The sequence below is a fragment of the Miniopterus natalensis genome, chromosome 21, assembly GCF_054644295.1.
Source record: "Miniopterus natalensis isolate mMinNat1 chromosome 21, mMinNat1.hap1, whole genome shotgun sequence".
NCBI classification, from domain to species: domain Eukaryota; kingdom Metazoa; phylum Chordata; class Mammalia; order Chiroptera; family Miniopteridae; genus Miniopterus; species Miniopterus natalensis.
Genome location: NC_142101.1, coordinates 13,950,991 through 13,970,376, shown reverse-complemented (window position 1 = coordinate 13,970,376; position 19,386 = coordinate 13,950,991). Strand labels below are relative to the sequence as shown.

Genomic DNA, 19,386 nt, shown 5'->3' with positions numbered 1-19,386 from the left:
GGTGATGGGGCTTGGCAAGGGCGCTGCCCAGTCGCCCTCCCGCTTCACTAGAATTTGGGGCGCTTACCTTAAGCCTTTCGAGCTGACGCTGGAGTTGAGGTTTGGGACAATCTCAGAGTCCAGGCACGCGGTGTATGTATTCCAAGGTCTCCACCCGGCTCTGCCTCAGCCCTGTCGTTTCTGTGCTTGGAAGTCTTGCAAGCGGCCGGGCAGGGAGGGCACCATCTAGGCCAAAACCTTTGGCTCGCGAAAGTTGCGGGCTCTGCATGGGTCACCTGGGACCCGCAGCCTCCTCTTCTTTGCGCTGGAAGCGGAATTGTTCCCCAGCCTCGGATTGGAGGTGGGGTATGAGGAAAGCAGTCAGGACTCCGATGAAGAGGGTTATGAAAGTAACAGTAATAAATACTCCGAGGGTTTTATAAGCCCAACCGGCTTTAGCCTGAGCCCCTTGTGTTTTCAGAATCCCTTCCTATGTGTTTGCTGAACCAGGATAATTCTTAACAGTCTCCCAGCAGGTCTCAAATAACCTTAACTTACTGATAACCACTTCCAAAACGGTTGCTCATAAATTGTAACCAAAAGGTATAGAAAATGTTCTTTCCGAATAGGCCATCTGCCTACGGCTTAGCTATTTTTAGTGAAATTGGTGTTGTTCAAAAACAAATTTCATAATTTGAAGTTTGTAGCACAGCAACACCATTCCTGGAGGTAACCCTAGGGCCCATGTAAATAAGCACTACAAAAGCTGGGCCACTTCATGATTTTTTTCCTTTATTTTACTCGGAGGAAACCGAGGTTATCAGCAAGCAGGGCTGGCTTTGGCAAATGTTTGCTCTTCTTTGCTTTCCAGCACTATCCTACCTGCGTTCCTCAAAACCAGTTACATCAGTAGGCAACATGGTGTTGAAAAGGCCCTTAAGTAGTCACATGGCATGTATCCAAACAGATGAAACCGAACCCAGCAGGAAGCAGCTGAAGGAGGGTCTGGGGCTGTGTTGTGTGGCATGTGCTTTTCAGATAGCTGTCCTACAGTATGCATTCTGTTGTCATCTCATTTACTGTCATAAGTCCTCCACGATCTATTCTCAGGGGAACAAGAGAAACATTGCTATTTCCAATTCCAATCTTAAATCATCCATCACCTTTACTCTGGCCCAGTTGTATCTGAATTAGGATGCTGACCTGTATTAAAATAATGAGATTTTTAGCTTCAAAATCCAAATAACCCCCTTCAAATCTAAATGTCTGCCCCTCAAATATGTATTTAAAGATACATTTTAATGTATTGCTAATTGGCTTTTAGAAAAGTGTTATTTCCATTTCACACCCCCCCCCCCCCGCTATTTAATTGCATTTATTGCCCATTTCATCTTACATCAGAAACTGTGTATTTGGCCAGCAGAAAGAAAAATACTTCTACCAGTTTCTAGATCAGGTGTGATTTAAGTCCTGCATTTTAAGACTGAAGGTAACTGCTGAACAATTTTCACAAGTTTTGCTTGTCCCTGCCACAGGTGATGTCCACTTTGATTTTGTTTATAGAATTAAGTAAATGAGGGTATTCTAACCTTGTTTTGAAACCTTAATACTGGCTACAGTAAACACTATTTACTCTCAGAAAATATTATCTTGTACTGTGATTGGTTGGATCCCTCATATAGGGTGTGATATCCTTTCCCATTCATTTACCCAGATATTGTAAGGATAAAACAACTTGGTCAGGAATGAGACTGACTGTTTACCGAAACCAACAGTGTCTGCTGCTGGGTGGTAGCAGTTAGAGCCACTTAAAAATAGTGCCTTTTAGTGGGTAGTTCAAGTTAATTGATCCCCTGGGGGTTCCTAGGTGCTCTCTCTAGTTCCCTATTACCTCTACATGTGTCCATGCTTAAGCTAGTTGGCATCTGCACTTAAATTTACCCAGTTGCAAAATGAAGCTTTTTTTATGATTATGAAACAGCAAAGATCGAGGGCTAGAAGGTTAGAGAGGGAACCAAGAGTTTTATTTGAGACCAGCCTTTTGTGGTGGTAGACACATTGGTTTTTGTTTCTCAGCAATATCCACAAAGAAAGCTAGTGAGAGTTCCCCTCTCCCCTGTCTCCTTGGAGAGGGGTATCATGATTTAAAGTGATAAAGCTCTGAAGATTTGAGACACTTTGAGCATGTGACTTGGAAGTGATTGATTCCAGATAGTACTGGAGAAAGTTGTTGACAGTAGGTTCTTTTATTTCCTGATACATCAGTATAGACTATGAAAGTTGAATCATGATATCTGGTTATTTCTTTTCTCTCTTCATATACAGTGTTAATGTACCGGGGTGAGGCACTAGAAGATTTTACAGGTCCGGATTGTCGTTTTGTGAATTTTAAAAAAGGCGACAATATCTATGTCTACTATAAACTGGCGGGGACATCGCCTGAAGTTTGGGCTGGAAGTGTAAGTAAAAATTAGACGTACCTTTTTTTTTTTTCTTTTTTCCTTTTTCATCACCAAAAAGCATTTATTCAGGAAAAAGAAAGGACTGCAACTCAGAACCTGCAGACTTGGTGAGCCACACGCAAATTCTGCCAGGAAAAAGACAGAGAAAGTGACATACTTTCCTTTCTGACTTTGCACTGGCTTGTTTAGCACTGTCGATTTGAATAACTGTTTTCTTGGGGTCCTTGATGGCACTAACCTGCCCTCTGCTGTGTGTCCCCAGCAGGCAGCAGGCTTGGCACAGAGGAGGGGCCCAGCAGAGGTTTCTGAAATAGAACTGAGCGGCTTCCAGCTACTGCTCCTCAGCATCACATTCTAGGCCTCCTCAGCCATGGGTGCTCCACACACAGTAGAGGTTGAAACAGTGCAACCGGAAAATTCCTAACTTTGTTGCTTTAAAATGGAAGGATCCATGGGCATGGGACTTACTCCTGTAAGCTGTGAGCAAGATAGTGTCTCGGGCATTCACGATGAAAGTTGATTTTGTGTGCATTTCTTTTTTTCTAAATTATTGGTATTTGTGAAAACCTGGCAGCTCTGGGAAGTCACCTTAATCACGTATGCCATTCTTAGTCTGTTAAAAGAGCCAAACGTCATCTTCACTGTGTGCTTTTCTTGTCTAGGTCACCCTTTTCCCTCTTTTCAGGTACTTGCTCCCAGGGGTTCCCCCAGCAGCTTGACTCCATCCAGTTCCCTGGATGCCCTGATACCAGGCATGGAAATCAATGACTGTATCATGCTTTGATGTTTTGAATGAGGAGATTCATTGGGAGAGAGCTGATTGGGAGGCTTATGAGTGATTGTCCTTTCCTTTTAAAAAAGTCTGATGTGAGGACAGTGGATTTATTGAAAGAAATGAGTCCGCCCAGCCGGGCATGGCTCAGCGGTTGAGCATCAACCTAGGATCCAGGCGATCAGGGTTCGATTCCTGGTCAGGGCACATGCCCGGGTTGCGGGCTCGATCAATGACTTTCTCATCGTTGATGTTTCTATCTCTCTCTCTCCCTCTCCTTCCCTCTCTCTGAAATCAATAAAGATATATTAAAAAAGAAAAAAAGAAAAAGAAAGAAATGAGTCCTTGATGTCCTTACAGAAATACCCAGTCCCAACTGTGAAAGCTTTCATGTTTATAGAACACCAAACAACTGACAGAAAATAAGATGCGAGGAACCCCCCTAGGGAAAAACAGATGGATTTGGGGCCGTTCCAGATTCCCAGGGAGGAATCTCGAAAGGCCCACTGGTCGGGTGCAACCCTTGCATTTAGGCAGAATCCCAGTTGACTCGCTCGATACAAAGAAGAATCTATTCTGTTTCTTCCAAGTTGTACCACATGGGATTTCTTAGAGAGTTTTTCCATGTCCCTACGCTGCATTTTTAATCTGGTCTGAGCATTTGGATAAGTGAACTCAACTTGCATTTTTCTACCTCCACATGTTTGTCCACAACATTCACCCCTAGAAAGTCTGCTGTCTCTCGGGGGCCCAGCTTGCATCTTGCCTTCTGTGGGAAGCACTGCCCCCAGCACCCACCCAGAAGGGATCTTTGTTGTCTGATCATTGCTTGGAAGGCATATGTGTGCACTGCTCATGTGACTTTTTTTCCATGCTTTTCATTGCAGTTAGTGTGTGTACGTACTGTCTTAGCTCCTGTAAAATCAAATGGTCTGTAATGGAAGGGCCCACGTGTAACCCAGCTTCCTTTCGAATATTTCCTTTCAGGGTGGCAGCATTTACATTTGTCTTGATAGTTGCTGTGCAAAATTTGTTCTCTTGAAACAATATTCTGCTTTCCCCCCCAAATCAAATCAGCAGTTTCTTGGCAGGGATGATATATGGAAGCAAAATTAGATACAAAGATTACTTCTAGTTATGAGGGCCCATGATTCTGCAACATTTGAGGGAGGGTCAGGTCATAAGGAACAGTAGGATCCCACCCAGTATTAAAATATGGAGTTTTATATGACAAAGGTTACACAAAGATAATGTATTTCCTTTCTCTACAGATCTCTGATTTTTTTCCCTTTTCCAGATTCTCTCTAAATAAAGGATATTTTCCCTCTCTCTCCTCTCTCATTTCGTGAATCTTATACTTTAGGAAATTAAAAACTCTCTCTCCATGGCTTTCAAATGATTCTTCTTTCTATTTCTTAGTTTCCATCCTGTGGTCTTTTTTGGTTTCTTAGAGTTTCAGACTTGAAATGCCAATGTGGCAGATTTTAATTGCCCTGGCTTATCTAATCTCCAAGGCACTATTCTACCACTAATACTGGCTCTCAGGGAGTTGCCAGATAAACAGGAGCACTCATAATGAGGATATTTTAGGAGTTAGTGATAAGATAGCCTTTTTTTCTTTTCGAGCATTTGATCTGCCTGTCAGTCTCCTTTTTTGATGACTGGGAAGAGATCTGCCACTCTCTTTCAGATTGTGGCTAGTAACAGACAGTGTATGTTTCTCAAGAGGATACACTTAGTATCACCTTAGCTGTTAGTGCCATAGATAAATGGGGTCATCTTCTACAGAGATTTACTTTGCATAAAACTCCAGCTTGATGTGTAGATTAGTATGAATTATATTTTCTCCCCAAATACTTGAAAATCTAGTTTTTGAAAAAGCTAGTACAGCCCATAATATCAATAAATATTTGTTTGCCCTTTGTTGTGTTGATCATACATTTCAGAAATTTTATATGTTTTACTTACTAATTTTCATTGCTGATGTTTATTCTGGTTTATGAGCAATGCTGTGACGTGCAGGTAAATTCTTGAGAGAGGTTATTGGAATTGTGTTTCCAACCAGCTTTGATTTGCATAGTTTTAATTATATAATATACAACAATCTTCTCTTACGCAGATCTTTTATCTACCTCAGAAATCTAACTTTATGTGCCCTGTGTTTAGCATTAAGCTGAATGTTGAAAGAAAACTTGAGTGGTTTTAGAAAAGTTGGCTTTACAGTATTATGTAGTTAATTTTTATTGGAATAATGATCTCTCTAATTTTAGTGACTATGATGTAGTTAATTTTTATTGGAATAACATCTATCTGTCTGTCTATATTTCCTCTCATTTACATTTCTCTCATATTTCTTGTACAGAACTTGATTGGTATTTTTTTCTTCTGCCCACTCTTTTATATAGGTTGGACGTATATTTGGATATTTTCCAAAGGATTTAATCCAGGTAGTCCATGAATATACTAAAAAAGAGCTACAAATTCCAGCAGATGTAAGTTGGGGATTTTTTTTTTTTTTTTGGTTCTCAATTATACTTGGCTTATAAATTCATCAGTTGTTAACTACATTAATTCTCAATGTCGTCTATAGCTTTAACTTTAAGCAAAATGACATATAACAAAGTCAGTTTTATGATAGGTTAATTTACATAAGCAAGAGTTAAGTTTCTATGGCGTCTCATCACTGTGATAATGAAATGACATTGAACAAGATGTTATTCAAGGACTTGTTGGCTTTTTGAAAGTCTTTGAATGTGTTTTGGTAAAAAAAAATTAACATTTGTGTATCAGATTTTAATGTAGAATCAGACTACCTTTAAAAATAGAAAAGAAAGAAAAGTTTGAAAAGAATTTCTAAGAGACTGTATCATTATCTGATAGTTATCTAATACATTGAAGCAGGTCTTATACAGGCTGTGGACTCTCACACAGGATTTTTCTTTGCTGCTTTACATGAGAAAAAAGTTAAGAATTCAGTATCTGTGCATTTAGTTAAACTGAGGTAAATAATTTTTTTTATAAGCAAAATGAATAGCTGTTAAGACAGTTAAGTACACAGAAATCAGTTTAAGTTGATGAAACCCTAATATACGTACTAGGCCAAAACCACAAATTTACAGGGATTTTCTTATTATTGACCCCTTAGTGATTTAAGGGATTGTAGTTATATTATAGACTTGGAAAAGGGAATGTGAGAGTTTCAGATGAGGTCCTGGCTCAAATCTACAAGGTACCTACTGCACATTCTATAAAGCATTCCTCTAGGGTGCACTGACCTAAAATAGCTTTGTCAGGACAAGGGTTTTGTGTCCTGGAATCCTTGTTCAGCTCATTATTCCTGGAGTTTTAAAATTTATAATAATTGATGCCCACTTCCATTCAGAAGTCTTTGAGCAGCTCTTTGGAGTCTCTGCCGAGCATGCTAGCTGCTGTCCTAGGGCATTTCTTAGATGAGACTGGCAGAACGGATGACGTTCTAGAGCCATCGCTATTATTAAAATTTCTTGATGATCCCAGGGGTCATAAATTCAGCCCTATTGCCTGTTTGTCCTCACTCTGAAAGAAGAGACTTCCAGGACGTGTGTGAGACAGCAGCCATTAGTCACAGGGACTTCACTTGTTTGGGGTTCTGCCTTCTCCTCACACCTCCCATTGCATGCTCCCCTCACTGTTAAGAAAATGGCTTAGAAATGCATGCGATGAAAAAAGGAAATCATTTATCCATACCATACTGGTAAGGTCTCCCCAGAGTAATGTGAAAGTTTAGTTAGGAGAAGAAAATGATCTTTGTTGGTTACTTAACTTTTCCCTCTGTCTGTGGCCCCTTTCATGTCAATGGGGTTTTTAAGGGAGGAAAGGAAGAATATAGATTTACAGACAGTCCTGAAAGCAGATTTTAATGACACCAAGGATCCGGGTATAGCTAGGGTATATCTCTACTGAATCTTGTCTTCTTTCTTTTTATATAGATATGTTTTTATTGATTTTTTTTAGAGAAAAAGGGAGAGGGAGAGAGAAACATCAATTGGCCGCCTCCTGCATGTCCCCTGCTGGGGATCGAGCCTGCACCCCGGGCATGTGCCCTGACCTCTTGGTGCATGGGTTGATGTTCAACCACTTTGCCACACTGGCTGGGCCTGAATCTTGTTTTCAAGTTATACTCGTGGTAATAATTAAGCGGAGCCCCTTGGACACCAGTCTTTGTTTCTTTAAATTTTTACTTCTGTGCACCTGTATTTCAATAAGATAATTCTTGAGCTGGTTTGTCTTTTCTAATCCAAGGAAAATATGAGCCCCAAATCTGTGCAAACTTAGAGCCTGACAGCAAGGGGATTCTACGGTTTCTAGCTGGGTCAGCAGAGAAGTTCAGCCTAGAAAGCAGGCTGGCAGAGGAGCTGGATGGTCTTGTATTATAACGTGGTGAATTCCCAGAACATCGGGTACAGATGTTGGAAGTTGGGAGACCCAATCAGTGACACCCCACTTACCCCCGTTTGTGCTCAGAACAAATTGAGAGACCCAGGAGTCAGGCAGATGGAGACTAAAATGGCCTCATTATTGATTTATAAAGCTTTTTGGCAAACACGGCTGAAGTGTGCAGATCTAATGGGCTTTCAAACATTACAGTCTAGAATAAGACGGACAAGCACAGCCAGAGGTAGGGCTAGGGAAGGGGGGCTCTCCCCAGGGGAACTGTCCTTGTAAAACTGACAGCATAGAGGAGAGAGGATGTGTCTCCTTCCAGCTCACCCCAAATAGAAAACAGGGATGGTGCAGGGCAACTCATCAGCCACATGAATCATTCCTCCCCTGGGAAAGAGAGAATGAAGGGAAGCCAGGAATGTTCCGCAGATGGAAGTCTGTCCTCAGGGAAGCAGAAAGCCAGGGAAAAGGGGGTTCCGGCCTCCTATCTCCCGGCTACCCAAGAACACTCATTGCCTGAGGCTGGCACAAAAGCCCCTCTAGAGTCAAGCATGAGTTTGAGGTTATCCCTGTCATTAGCATGGGTAAGAGTTTGCTCTTGTGGACATGTGGCTAGCGGCACACTAATGTCTTTCTTTCCCTTACAGGAGACCGATTTTGTTTGCTTTGATGGGGGAAGAGACGATTTTGATAACTATAATGTAGAAGAACTTTTAGGATTTTTGGAATTATCCAATTCTGCAACTAGAGATTCTGAGAAAGCTATAGAAAAAACTTCTCAGCATGTGGAAAAACCTCCTGAAGTAACTAAAGAAAGTGACCCTGAACCTGATTCAGTGCAAGCCACCTCGGAGGAAGGAGAAGGCATTTTCTCAGAAAACACTAAGGAACTCAAGGAAAGACATGAGGCTCAGAAGAACCCCCTCCATGTACACAGCCAAAGAAATCACCCTCAGGGAGAGCGATCTTCACCTGAACCTTCTGAAGAAATGCTTCAAGATAAATTAAACATACCAGACAGTGAAAACAAAACCAGCAATAGCTCTCAGCTCTCAAACGAACAGGAGAAGACTGATGCTTATAAACTTTTGAAAAAAGAAATGACCCTGGACTTGAAAACCAAATTTGGCTCAACCGCAGATGCACTTGTGTCTGATGATGAGACGACCAGACTCGTTACTTCATTAGAAGATGATTTTGATGAGGAATTAGATGCTGAGTACTATGTGGTTGGGAAGGGAGGGGAGGAGGAGGGTGAAGAAAGCTTTGATGAGCTGCCATTACTGACCTTTACGGATGCAGGGGATTTGAAAATGCCAGTGGACCCTGAAGTTGGGAAGTATTCAACAGATAAAGAGCAGGATTCACGTGAGGAAGATGAGTTGGAGGGAACTAAGCCCCTCGGCATCAGAGAGGATGCTAAAACTGTCCTAACAGCTTGGGAGGATCCTGTCACAGAAGGTGAGGGACAGACAGGCGTGGATTTCGAGACTCCTGATTCCGTGGGAGAAAAGGAAGATGAGGATGGATTAGTCCCAGACGGCAAATGGAGGAAACCACGGTTAGCAACAGATGATACTGACCCTGAAAAGGTGGAAGGTGGTCCTTTGACTGTAGAAGTTCCTAAAACAAATAGTGACAGAAACCCAGAAATGGACACAGAATTTCACATTCACGGAAAAGGGAGGACAGTTGAGGAATCCAAAGGGGACCTGGTGCAGGGTGAGAAAGGAGTAGAGGGTGAAAGGAAAGAAGACAAGACTCTGTACGGATCTACTCCAAGCAGTGACCTCAGCTCTTTGCCAGCTACTGAAAAGGGTAAAGAAACATCGGGATCAGCCTTTGATAGCAAAGAAAATGATCTAAAAGGAGCAGCTGTCCATATCTCAAAAGGAGTGGTCCCCGAAGAGAAGCCTGGAGGGCAGATTTCGGAAGGTGGCTCAGAGGGCGGATGGGAACACAGAGCTGCAGGGAATGATGGGAAGGAAGGGACAATCGAACAGGAAGCCGGGGGTGTTACCCCGCTCTCGAGGGACAATCAGCAGAACGCATCCAAAGATGGTGTGGAGAACGGAGTGGGTGTTGCAGTAAATGAACCAGAGCAACACACGCTTGCAGTGGAGCATCCAAGTGAGGAATTTAAGGAGGAACAGCATCTTCAAACTCAAAATCAACCTAGGCTCTCCTCTCCTGATGAAATGGGTTTGTCAACAGAGCTGGAAGATGAGGGTCCCGTTCTGGGAAGAAATGTGTCCGGACAGCAAGAAAGAAATGTGGCTGCTGCAGTTAATCAGCAAGTGAAGGAAAAGACAAGGCTGCCTGAGGAAGAGGTCACAGGGGACACTGTAGATGAGGGTTTTTTTCACCCACAGCTGGGCACTCCGGAAGCAGAAACAGCAGGCCAAACTGATGGTGCAGAGGTGCCGGGTTTCCAGACTGAGAAAGCAGAGGCAGAGGATGGCAATTCCACCTCCGAAGAACTGCTGGCTGATGAAAATGCTCTAAGTGCAAAACAGTCTAAAGAAAAAAGCCCTGAGATGCAGGACAGGCAGATAGGTGCTAATCCACAAGTCCCTGGAAGAGGACTTTTAGGCCTCTTGAGTGCCAATGTAGAAACTGAAGAAGACAAAGAAAAAACTAGTAATGTTTTGGAAACCGAAAGGAAAAATGAAACTGAGGGCAACGGGGTGGGCTCGCTAGGCAAGGAACCTGGGGTTCTGGTGGTAGAGAAAGAAGACAGCCCTCCTGCACAGGACAAAGCACAGAGACCATCTGAAGGAAGTGACGTTCCTGACAAGGGAAAAGATCAGGCTCCAGAGCTGGGTGAAGTATTTCAGAGTAAAGATCCTGGCCATCTTAAAGAAGACAATGCTGAGGAGCACCTGAAGGCCTCAGGGCTCGTGGAGGAGCCTGGAGTAGAGCTCTCAGAAGCAGACCAGGAGGGCAAAGAGAAGTTCATGGACACACAGAGCCCCGGGGCTGCTTCCGAGGAACATGCAGGTGATCTGCTCCACTGGTCTGTGTATATGACTGCAAAGCCAGGGCTCAGTGCCCCCAGGGAGGACCTGCCCATAATAAGCAGCTTCTTTAAAGAACAGCAGTCTTGGCAGCGGTTCCAGAAGTACTTTGATGTCTACGAGCTGGAAGCCATGTTCCAGGACATGTCACAAAAGCTGAAGTCAGCCCAGCAGGAGAGCCTGCCCTATAACGTGGAGAAAGTCCTGGACAAGGTCTTCCGTGTGTCTGAGGCACAGATTTTGAGCGTCGCAGAGAAGATGCTAGATACTCGTGCAACCGAACACAGGGATTTGGGGATGAAGGAAAAAAACATATTGGAAGAGGCTGCAGTACTGGAAGATGTTCAAGACCTGATCTATTTTGTCCGGTACACATACTCCACAGGGGAGGAGACTGGGCCACCGGCAGCGACACAGCTTCCTGAGGATGGCTGGGGGGGCCCAGCGGAAGGTAAAGTACCTGCCAGTGGCCTTGAGAAACGTGGGTGGGGCCAGCAGGAGGGCTGCCTTATACCTTATTTGTCAAGCGCTGTCCACAGTTTACAGTGTGTCTAGAGGCAAGAGGCAGCACAGTGATGTCCACATGTCCCTTCCTACCTTCTTTCAGGCACGGATAAGGATTTCTTACCCTGTTTTCTCCTTAGAACAGTTGAGAATGGCAGCATTTTAAAAAGGGAACTTTATGAAAAGACAAACGAGAAAAAGATGCACAAAATAGACCTGTTAACAAAAAGTACAAGTTTCATGTAAAATTACAAAAAGCGCTTTTGCGAACACTTTAAAAAAAAAAAAAATCTTTATTGATTTCAGAGAGAGGAAGGGAGGGAGAGAGAGAGAAACATCAGTGATGAGAGTCACTGATCGGCTGCTTCCTGCATGCTCTCCACTGGGGATTGAGCCCGCAACTGGGCATGTGCCCTGACCAGGAATTGAACCGGGATCTCCTGGATCCTAGGTTGATGTTCAACCGCTGAGCCACGCCGGCTGGGCACGAACACAGTTTCTTAATCATAAAATAACTGTTGTCGGAGCAAAGATTGGCCTAACATTCAACCGATGCCTTGTCTGAGGTTCTTCATTCTCCCAGCTTCCATACTGTGTGGATGTCAGGTTCTTTCTGCCTCCTTGGAGCATTCACCTAGGTCAGTTCAGTTCTGCTGGGCCCTGGGGTGCTTGCATTCCGATTGGTAAAGCATTGAACCAGGATGCAGAGAATTCTAACTCGGTGCCTGACACATGGAAGCCAATCAGTAAATAGTGGTTGAACTGACCATGAGCAAATGTCCTAACAAAATGAGTTCCCTGCTCTCTTCTGTCCACATGCTTTTTAAACTGAGGGTATTTGGAGGAACATCAGGTAGACATGAAGGCACAGGATAAATATGGCTCCCCAGAGTGCCAATTTTCCTGAGCATCTGGGCCAGGGACCATCTTTGCATTTCATGAAAGCAGAGATACATGGATTAGAATGTAAAATTTGAATTTTCAGGGTAAATTACGAGGTTTGAATGAAACTCATCTCTACTGTGGGTCACATTGGGCTATGCCCTGAGCCTCTTAGGGACGGAAGTGTGTTCTTTTTTTGCTATTAGAGGTGCTTTGAAAGTATTTGAAAGCGAGCTGCCTTTGTATGTGATGCCTTCTTTGTGCTGCTGAGACAGACATGCTCATGTATGAAAAAGTTCATGTCATTTCTGTGTAGAAGAGACATTTCCTAGTTTTGCTCTTGACTGGGATTCCCTTGCACATTTATCTGTGTGGGCCAAAGGAAGTTAGGTTTTTGAGGTCCTTACTGGAAATACATTTATTTATGAAACACTTTGGAAGAAGGGTTTCTTTGTGATTTTTATGATGTAGGTTAGCCATATCTGAAGTGAGATAAAAGCATTGGGAACTCTTATTTCCCTGTGCACTTGCCCTCCAGGAGCTGCCAGCTGGCAGAGGGCAGTGGGGAGGTGCCCTGGAGCTGCAGGTGGGGATGCTGCTCAGTGGGAGGAGTTTAATGGGGAGTCAGCGAGCTTTGCCAGCGAAATGCATTCTTCTTTCCTGCAGAGATACAGCCACTGCTGGAGGATGATTTTCCACAAGAGAACACAGAAGATCTTAGAATGCAGGTTCCTGAGGAGCCCAGCCACGTGGATCAACCCATGACTGGTAACACGGGTGTCTCAGAAGAGTCACAAAAGCCGGATACTGAGAAAGATGCACACCCAGGTAAAGCTGGCAGCCCTACAAAGTGGAGGCATGTTGTAAAGAAGACCTTCTAGGAGATTTGCTACAGACAGGAAATAGAGGGGAGTATAATACACGTACAACAAATTTTGAAAATAAGAAATCCTAGAACTAACAGAGACAAGCAGGAGTTAAGACGTGGAGATCAATCATAGGACACAGGCCAAAGACTGTAACTAACCCACACACCAATGACCACTAGCATTAGCTTATGCAAATTTGAACTAAAATGTACTTTTAAAGCCTTATGCTCTAAAACAGTTTTCAACTAGGCCAGCTGCATCAGAAACTCTGAGGGTGGAGAACAGCAATCTGAGTTTAACAAGCCCTCCAGGAAATCATGATTGGTTGAGAGTGAAAGTTTAAGAACCACTGCTCCCAAACTCACAAATTCAGTGTCCCCTCCCCCACCTAGCCTCCCCCAAAGCAGAACACAGTGTAGCTCAGTTCTTTTGTTAATATGCTACCTGGACATGGTAAAAAACTTTTTTATAAACAGGGAAGGGATATTTATATCCAGGTATCATTATACTGGAAGAGTATAGGAAACAAAACAGAACGTTGCCGTAAGGGGCAGTGCAATGTAGACAGACACTTGTGAATAGTAACTGAATCTCAGAGCACAGTGAACATCTAGCAGGAGAGCAACTCATTTTGTTTGAATTGACAAAATTGTTTTAAAACGAAATTTTTAAAAATGCAACCCCAATAATGGTGTCAACAGCTTTCTAACTTTTGTATAGCTCACTCATTTTACCAGGAAATCAGAAGAACAGCTGATTGTGTTATTTTGTCTATCATAATGGTGACAGGACATCATTACTGTTTTTGTGTTTAAAAGGTTATGGTTTAGAAGCCTAGGTATAGCTTTCCCCTGTGATACCGCAAGGCCTGGCAGCCCTAGGCTGGTCTCTAACCCCCTGCAACGTATAGGAGAAGTCACAGCGGGGAGAGGAATGCAGCTAATTGGAAGAGGGGGAGAGTGTGTTGGAGATACGTTCATTTATAATTGAAGGGTATGATGACTCTAATGGGAATTCTGCAATTTTTTTCCTCTATATAATTGTCTTTAAGAGAGCCATGGATGCAGGCACAGGGCCTACTATTTAGTGGGCAGTCATTTTAAGAGAAGAGAAACAATTCTTATTCTAAAGCCTAAAATAAAATATTCCTTCCCTTCCTTCAATTTTAGGGATATTTGTAACAGAAAGCACTCCTGACAGTGCTGTTGATGGAAAAAAGCAGCTAGAAGTACATGCGGAAGAGCCAGCCAGTGTTACGCCTTTGGAAAATGCAGTTCTCTTGATATACTCGTTCATGTTTTATTTAACTAAGACGGTAAGTTTGACATACAGTTTCTTCCAATAGAATGTTGATTATTACAGTTAAGTTGATTTTGAGCATGAGGTGAAAAACTTAAAAATGTCTTTATGGATATTACTCCTGATTCTTTGAAGATGGCTTCTGAAACAAGCCACAGGTACCTGGCATTGATGGGTCTTAGTTCAGTGTGGCACTTGCGTTGGATCTGCTGTGTGCCAGAGCTGGGCATCTACACAGCTGTAAAACATGGTCCTTCCCCTCCAGGGCCTTGCAGTCCAGCAAGGAGATGAAGACATGCACTTGAACACACTATGTCACACAGGCAGAAAGAGGAGTATGTATCAGCTGGTAAAATACTGTGTTGAATAAATTCATTCATTGTGGTGGGAGGAGGGTCAGAGAAGGTCAGAAAGATGGGCTGAGAGATGTTTTGGGCAGAGTTGAAGTACCAATGGGAGTTTGATGTGTAGTGTGTTGTTGAACAGAAAGGCTGGGGGGAGGGTGTTATGCAGTCAGAAGAAATAACATGTTTAAGGAGATGGAGGCATAAAGAAAAGGTTATTTCAGGGAGCCAGGGAAGCTTTGTTGGTGTCGTTCAAGTGCAGAGTAGGAGGGAGATGGGCTAAAGGAATTTGTATATCATGGTGGGTTAGACTGTTAGGGATGGGGATCCTTTGAAGTTTTTAGCAGGAAAGGGGTATGCTCAGATTTGTTTCTTAGAAAGAATCACTTCAGGTAGAATATTTATTCAGATTTACCTTTCTACAGGAAGTCATGATCCAAATGAGACATTCAATCTGTCTAGTTTACCTACGATTTTTAGGTCTTAGCTCCCCCTTGTGGTGTTTGTTGAAATTGGGTGGTTTTTCTTGGTAAGTTACATGGAACTATAGAGAAAGTATCTTCTCCAACAAAAATATTTTTCCTCTAGGTTCTGTTATTTCAAGACTTGTGTAGGAAAGAGGGGTTTTTTTTGTTTGGTAAAATGCATGGTTTTTGAGCCAGGACAATCTGGTTTCAAATCCCAGGTACATCATTTAGAAGCATGAACAAATTACTAAACTTTGAAAATCAGCTTCCTCATGTTTAAAATGATCATACCTACTCCAGTTTTTTAATAATTACATGAGTTAATAATATAAAGTATCTGGTGAAGTTCCTGGCATTTTCTAGGCATCATCTCCTACCTGCTTCTCATTTGGATGGTCAGAGGGCAGTATAAAGACATTGAATACCTGAGGAATTCAGGAGAAAGGCCACCAAGATGGGAAGGATGGAGGGAAAAACCAAACTGGCTTTCAGTTTTTCCCATGGTCATTGTGGTGCAGCAATCTGGGTGAAGGTGCATGTGACCTGTGAGGTAGAATAACAAAATTTTCAGTGATTAAGGGAGTCTCAGAGTTCAGATTTGATGATCAGAATGTATCATTGTCACTTCCAAACCTTAACAGCCTCCAGATGTGGGAGGGAATCTTTATTCACTTATTTATAGATACTCAACAGAGCCCTGTTCTAATCCAGGGCTGGGGGACACAAGTGTGACATACGATACAGTCTGTGCTTGGGGGAAGGTGGGAGAAGACACAGACATGAATGGCAAGAGAAAAGGGTGCAGGGTTATAAAGTAACATTGACTTGAAAGGTACTGTCAAAGCATTTTGATGGCCCCAATATGTACCAAATATTGTGCCAGGAATAAAAGATTCCAGGAGGTATGAAGCATAATTCTGATTTCTGAAAGGCTTAAGGCCATATCAAGTATGTAGGAAAATTGGGAAAATGGAAAATACATGAAACAGGTTTTGTGATGTGCCAGGTAAGCATAGATAATTATTTGACGGGGCTGGGGAATAAAGGGGTGCCTGCTGACTTGATTGGGAAAATGACCTCGGATGCCAGCCTCCGAGATCAACAGTTAATGAAAGCTCGTGGTCAGACGAGACCGTAAAGGGCAGCAAGCCCGACTGCTGGCGAGTTGCAGTAATTTCCTGTCCTACAGCCCTGACAAGTAGTTACAAAGTCGGGGCACCAGGTGCTCCTAGTGTGAGCAACCTGTCTTCCAAAGCATGTGTGTGCTTTTTCAACATTTGTTGTTACATCGCCTTTGTCTTTGAGATGGAGCTTTAGAAGTGGGAATGTTGTATCGGTAGGTAAATACACAGGTCGTTTTGGGAGATGCTGCCAAATTCCCATTCACAGGGGTCGTTTCATTTGATATGACAGACAGCAATGTATGAGGACGCCTGCTTGCCCACCATTGTCTCACCAACAGGGTATGTTGTCAAGTGTTTAGATCTCGCCAGTGTACGTGAGAAATGGCTTCTCAGTGTAGGTTTACTATGAGCGAGGTGGAACGCGTTTCCATATGCTTCTCAGCTGTTCCTGTTTCTTTTCCCGAGGACTAGCTGCTCATTTTTCGGCCCATTTGTCTATGGGTTTGCCGGCCGTTTTCTTCTCTATTTATTTGTGAGGTTTCTTTATGCTTGAGGAATATGAACCCTCTGTCTTATATATGTTACAAGTATTTTTTTTCTCAGGTGGTCACGGTCAAACTTAGCTTATTTTGCATTTTCATGTGTGTGTGTGCAGGGGCTCGACAGGTTTTTTACTTTTAAGGAACCATGTTTTACAAATCTTTTCCCTTGGATTTTTAAGACGTAATTGGGAAGGTTTTGCCTCCCCCCCCCCCCCCCCATTCTGCATCGAGAAATTCACCCCTATTTTCCCCAGTACGTCTTATTTTTACATTCAGGTTTCCGATCCATTTAGAATTTCTCCTTACGAAGAGTGGGAAAAAGACCGTTTTATCATTTTCTATGTGGTTTATTTGGTTGTGCCAGCACCACGTATTAGGAAGTCATTTTCCCCAACTGACTTGACTTGCATCCCGAGCTCCCAGCGCTGCGGGTCGCATTTTGGGGCCGGGACCGCGCTTCTAGTCACAGAGCCGCCTTCACCTCGAGTCCCACCCCCTCCGGGCCTCTCCTTTTTCGGGATTTCCCTGCTTGCCCTTCCGAACTGGCTTTATATCCAACCCAGAGACATACCTCTCAGGATATGCCCAACGTGGTTTTCCTCCGGGCTCACGTCCCCGGTTTCCTCATAAATCCTTGTCTCTCTCCGTAAGTCCCGTCACCACCCAGTGTGGGACCCCGAGCTGAGCCCACCGGCATGGGCGCGATGACAGGAGTCCGTAGAATGCGGCTGTCTGAGGGGCGTCCGCAGGAAGGGGAGCCGGTGGGAGCCGGTGGGGCTCAGGGAGGGCGCCCGGAGCCGGCCGGGCCCCGAGGCGTGTGGAAGGGAGGCCTCGCCCGGGGGGAGCCGCCCAGTCGGAGCTGTGGCCCGGCGGCGGGGGCGGGAGCGGGAGCGACGACACGGGTCTGGTGTCCCGTGTCGCGGGGTCCGGCTCGAGGCCGCGCATCCCCCGCCGCCTCGCTCTGGGGCCTCCTCCTCGTCGCGCCGTCACTCCCGGTCGCCGAGGCAGGTGCGCCTCCTTCCTCCCCGCGCAGCCCCGGCCTTGGTTCCTTCCGCGCAGGTCTGTTCGCGCCGCTCCCCCCCCCCCGCCGCGCCCGGCCATTGGTTCCTCCCGCCGTGGCCCCGCCCACCGCGGGCCGGGCCTCCTTACGCACGTTGACGTCCGCCCGCCCCGGGGCAGGCTCTGATGACGTGTTTACGGAAGGTGCGGGCCGGGAAGTGTCAGTGTCAGTGCCGGCGGCGGGGGAAGGCGAAGTTCATTCGCGGCGTCCGCCCGAGACGTCTCGGGTCCTTTTCCGCAGCGTAGGAGGAAACGGTGACGGGAGACGGGGGGGGGGCGTCCAGCGCTGTCACTGGGGGAAGCGTCGCCTCCGCTCGTCCGGCCGCACGCCATGGACTCGGTACCTGCCACGGTGCCCTCCGTCCCCGCTTCCCCGGGGCCCTCGGAGCTGCTGGAACCGCTGTCGGTGCTCTACGCAGCCCTCCTAGCCAGGCTCCTGGAGGTGACGCCCCGTTCCCGGGAGGGACCCCAGCCGCGGCAGGCGGGCGGGCGGGCGGACGAGCTCTGACTGGAGCGGGCGCCCCGAGCGGCGACTGGCGGGGCGCGGGGGAGACGGAGTGCGTGGGGCCGAGGCAGGCGGGGCGCCGCGGGGCTGCTCTAGGAGGCCGGGGGGCGGGTGTGAGGAGGTGTCGTCCCGGCCTCACTTCTCGATGGAGCCCTTTTTGATTGAGCACCGGCAGCGTCGCTTTCCGCTTGCGACCATTACCCCAGCTGCGACCGTCACGCCCCCGCGGCCCTCCCTCCTCCGGTGACCCGGGCGCTGCTGCGGGGCGGGGCCGTTCTGACAGTTACCCGTGGGCCTGGCGAGGGCAGCGCCCGGGTGTAGGTAGGAGCAGGCACGGGGCTGGTGGAAATGCTCCGAGGAAGCGTTTCAACAGGAAGGCATGGAGTTCGATAGGGGGCAGCTAAGTTCAGAGAAGTCGAGACCAGCTAACAGCTGTCTGAACCTCCTGTCTTTTTATGGAAGAGGGGAATAGAATTAAGATGTACGGTCTTAGAGGAGAAAGCGCATTATTTGTGTTATTTTATTACCGCCTTTGGTTTTATTTGCAGCCGTAGAAGTTGGTGACTTCTGTAGTATTTCAGGGTTTTTTTTGCTTTCTGTGGCCTTTTAAGTCATAAAAATCAACTTAGGAGTGTGTGATCCAGAGGGATTCAAGCCATGGCGTGTGGTATTGCACACTGGAAATAGATGCACAGCTGAAAGACATTTGGAGTCATAACGTTTGAAAAACATTTCAATGCAAACAAGAAATGTGAGGCTGCCAGTATCTGATCTTTAGAGAAGCAGCGGAAGCTACTGAAGATTTTTGAGGGGGTAGTTATCTGACGGTGGTGGTGGTTCTAGAATGTCGATAATTCTTTGTGGCTGCTCTATTGTAAAATTTTTTATGGTTTCCCATTATTTCTAATATTTCTGTTTCAGCTACTTTCTACGTTGCCTACTGATGTTCAGCCCGGGCCTGATTTTTATGGACTGCCTTGGAAGCCCGTACTTATCACTGCCTTCTTGGGAATTATTTCATTTGTCGTTTTCTTCTGGAGAACCATCCTTGCTGTGAGTAAAATAGGTTAACTTCTACCTTGACTCATAAATACAAGGACCGTTTTATAACCACTGGCTGTTTTGTTTGTTTTTCACTT

The 19,386-nt window shown here is 45.2% G+C and overlaps 2 protein-coding genes across 8 annotated transcripts in view; one reads left to right on the top strand and one right to left on the bottom strand.

Annotated features, from left to right (window-relative positions):
- Positions 1–15,682, bottom strand: part of TAF1A (TATA-box binding protein associated factor, RNA polymerase I subunit A) — a 34,677-nt gene extending 18,995 nt beyond the window's left edge. The window contains exons 1-3 of the mRNA XM_016221224.2: positions 15,443–15,682; positions 2,460–2,566; positions 68–1,182 (exon numbers count right to left, since the gene is read on the bottom strand). The gene's annotated coding sequence lies outside the window, so the exon portion shown is untranslated. The remainder of the gene's footprint in view (positions 1–67; positions 1,183–2,459; positions 2,567–15,442) is intronic.
- MIA3 (MIA SH3 domain ER export factor 3) overlaps positions 1–19,386 on the top strand; it is a 34,113-nt gene that overhangs the window by 614 nt on the left and 14,113 nt on the right. For 4 of the 7 annotated variants that reach the window (XM_087828901.1, XM_087828903.1, XM_087828905.1 and 1 more), the window contains exons 2-7: positions 2,305–2,438; positions 5,619–5,705; positions 8,283–11,103; positions 12,705–12,866; positions 14,077–14,222; positions 19,169–19,300. In XM_087828901.1, the coding sequence (XP_087685027.1) occupies positions 2,305–2,438; positions 5,619–5,705; positions 8,283–11,103; positions 12,705–12,866; positions 14,077–14,222; positions 19,169–19,300 (3,482 nt within the window). Of the gene's footprint in view, positions 1–2,304; positions 2,439–5,618; positions 5,706–8,282; positions 11,104–12,704; positions 12,867–14,076; positions 14,223–18,041; positions 18,185–19,168; positions 19,301–19,386 lie in introns of those variants that run through there. The other 3 variants (XM_087828902.1, XM_087828907.1, XM_087828906.1) reach the window with 1 other exon arrangement.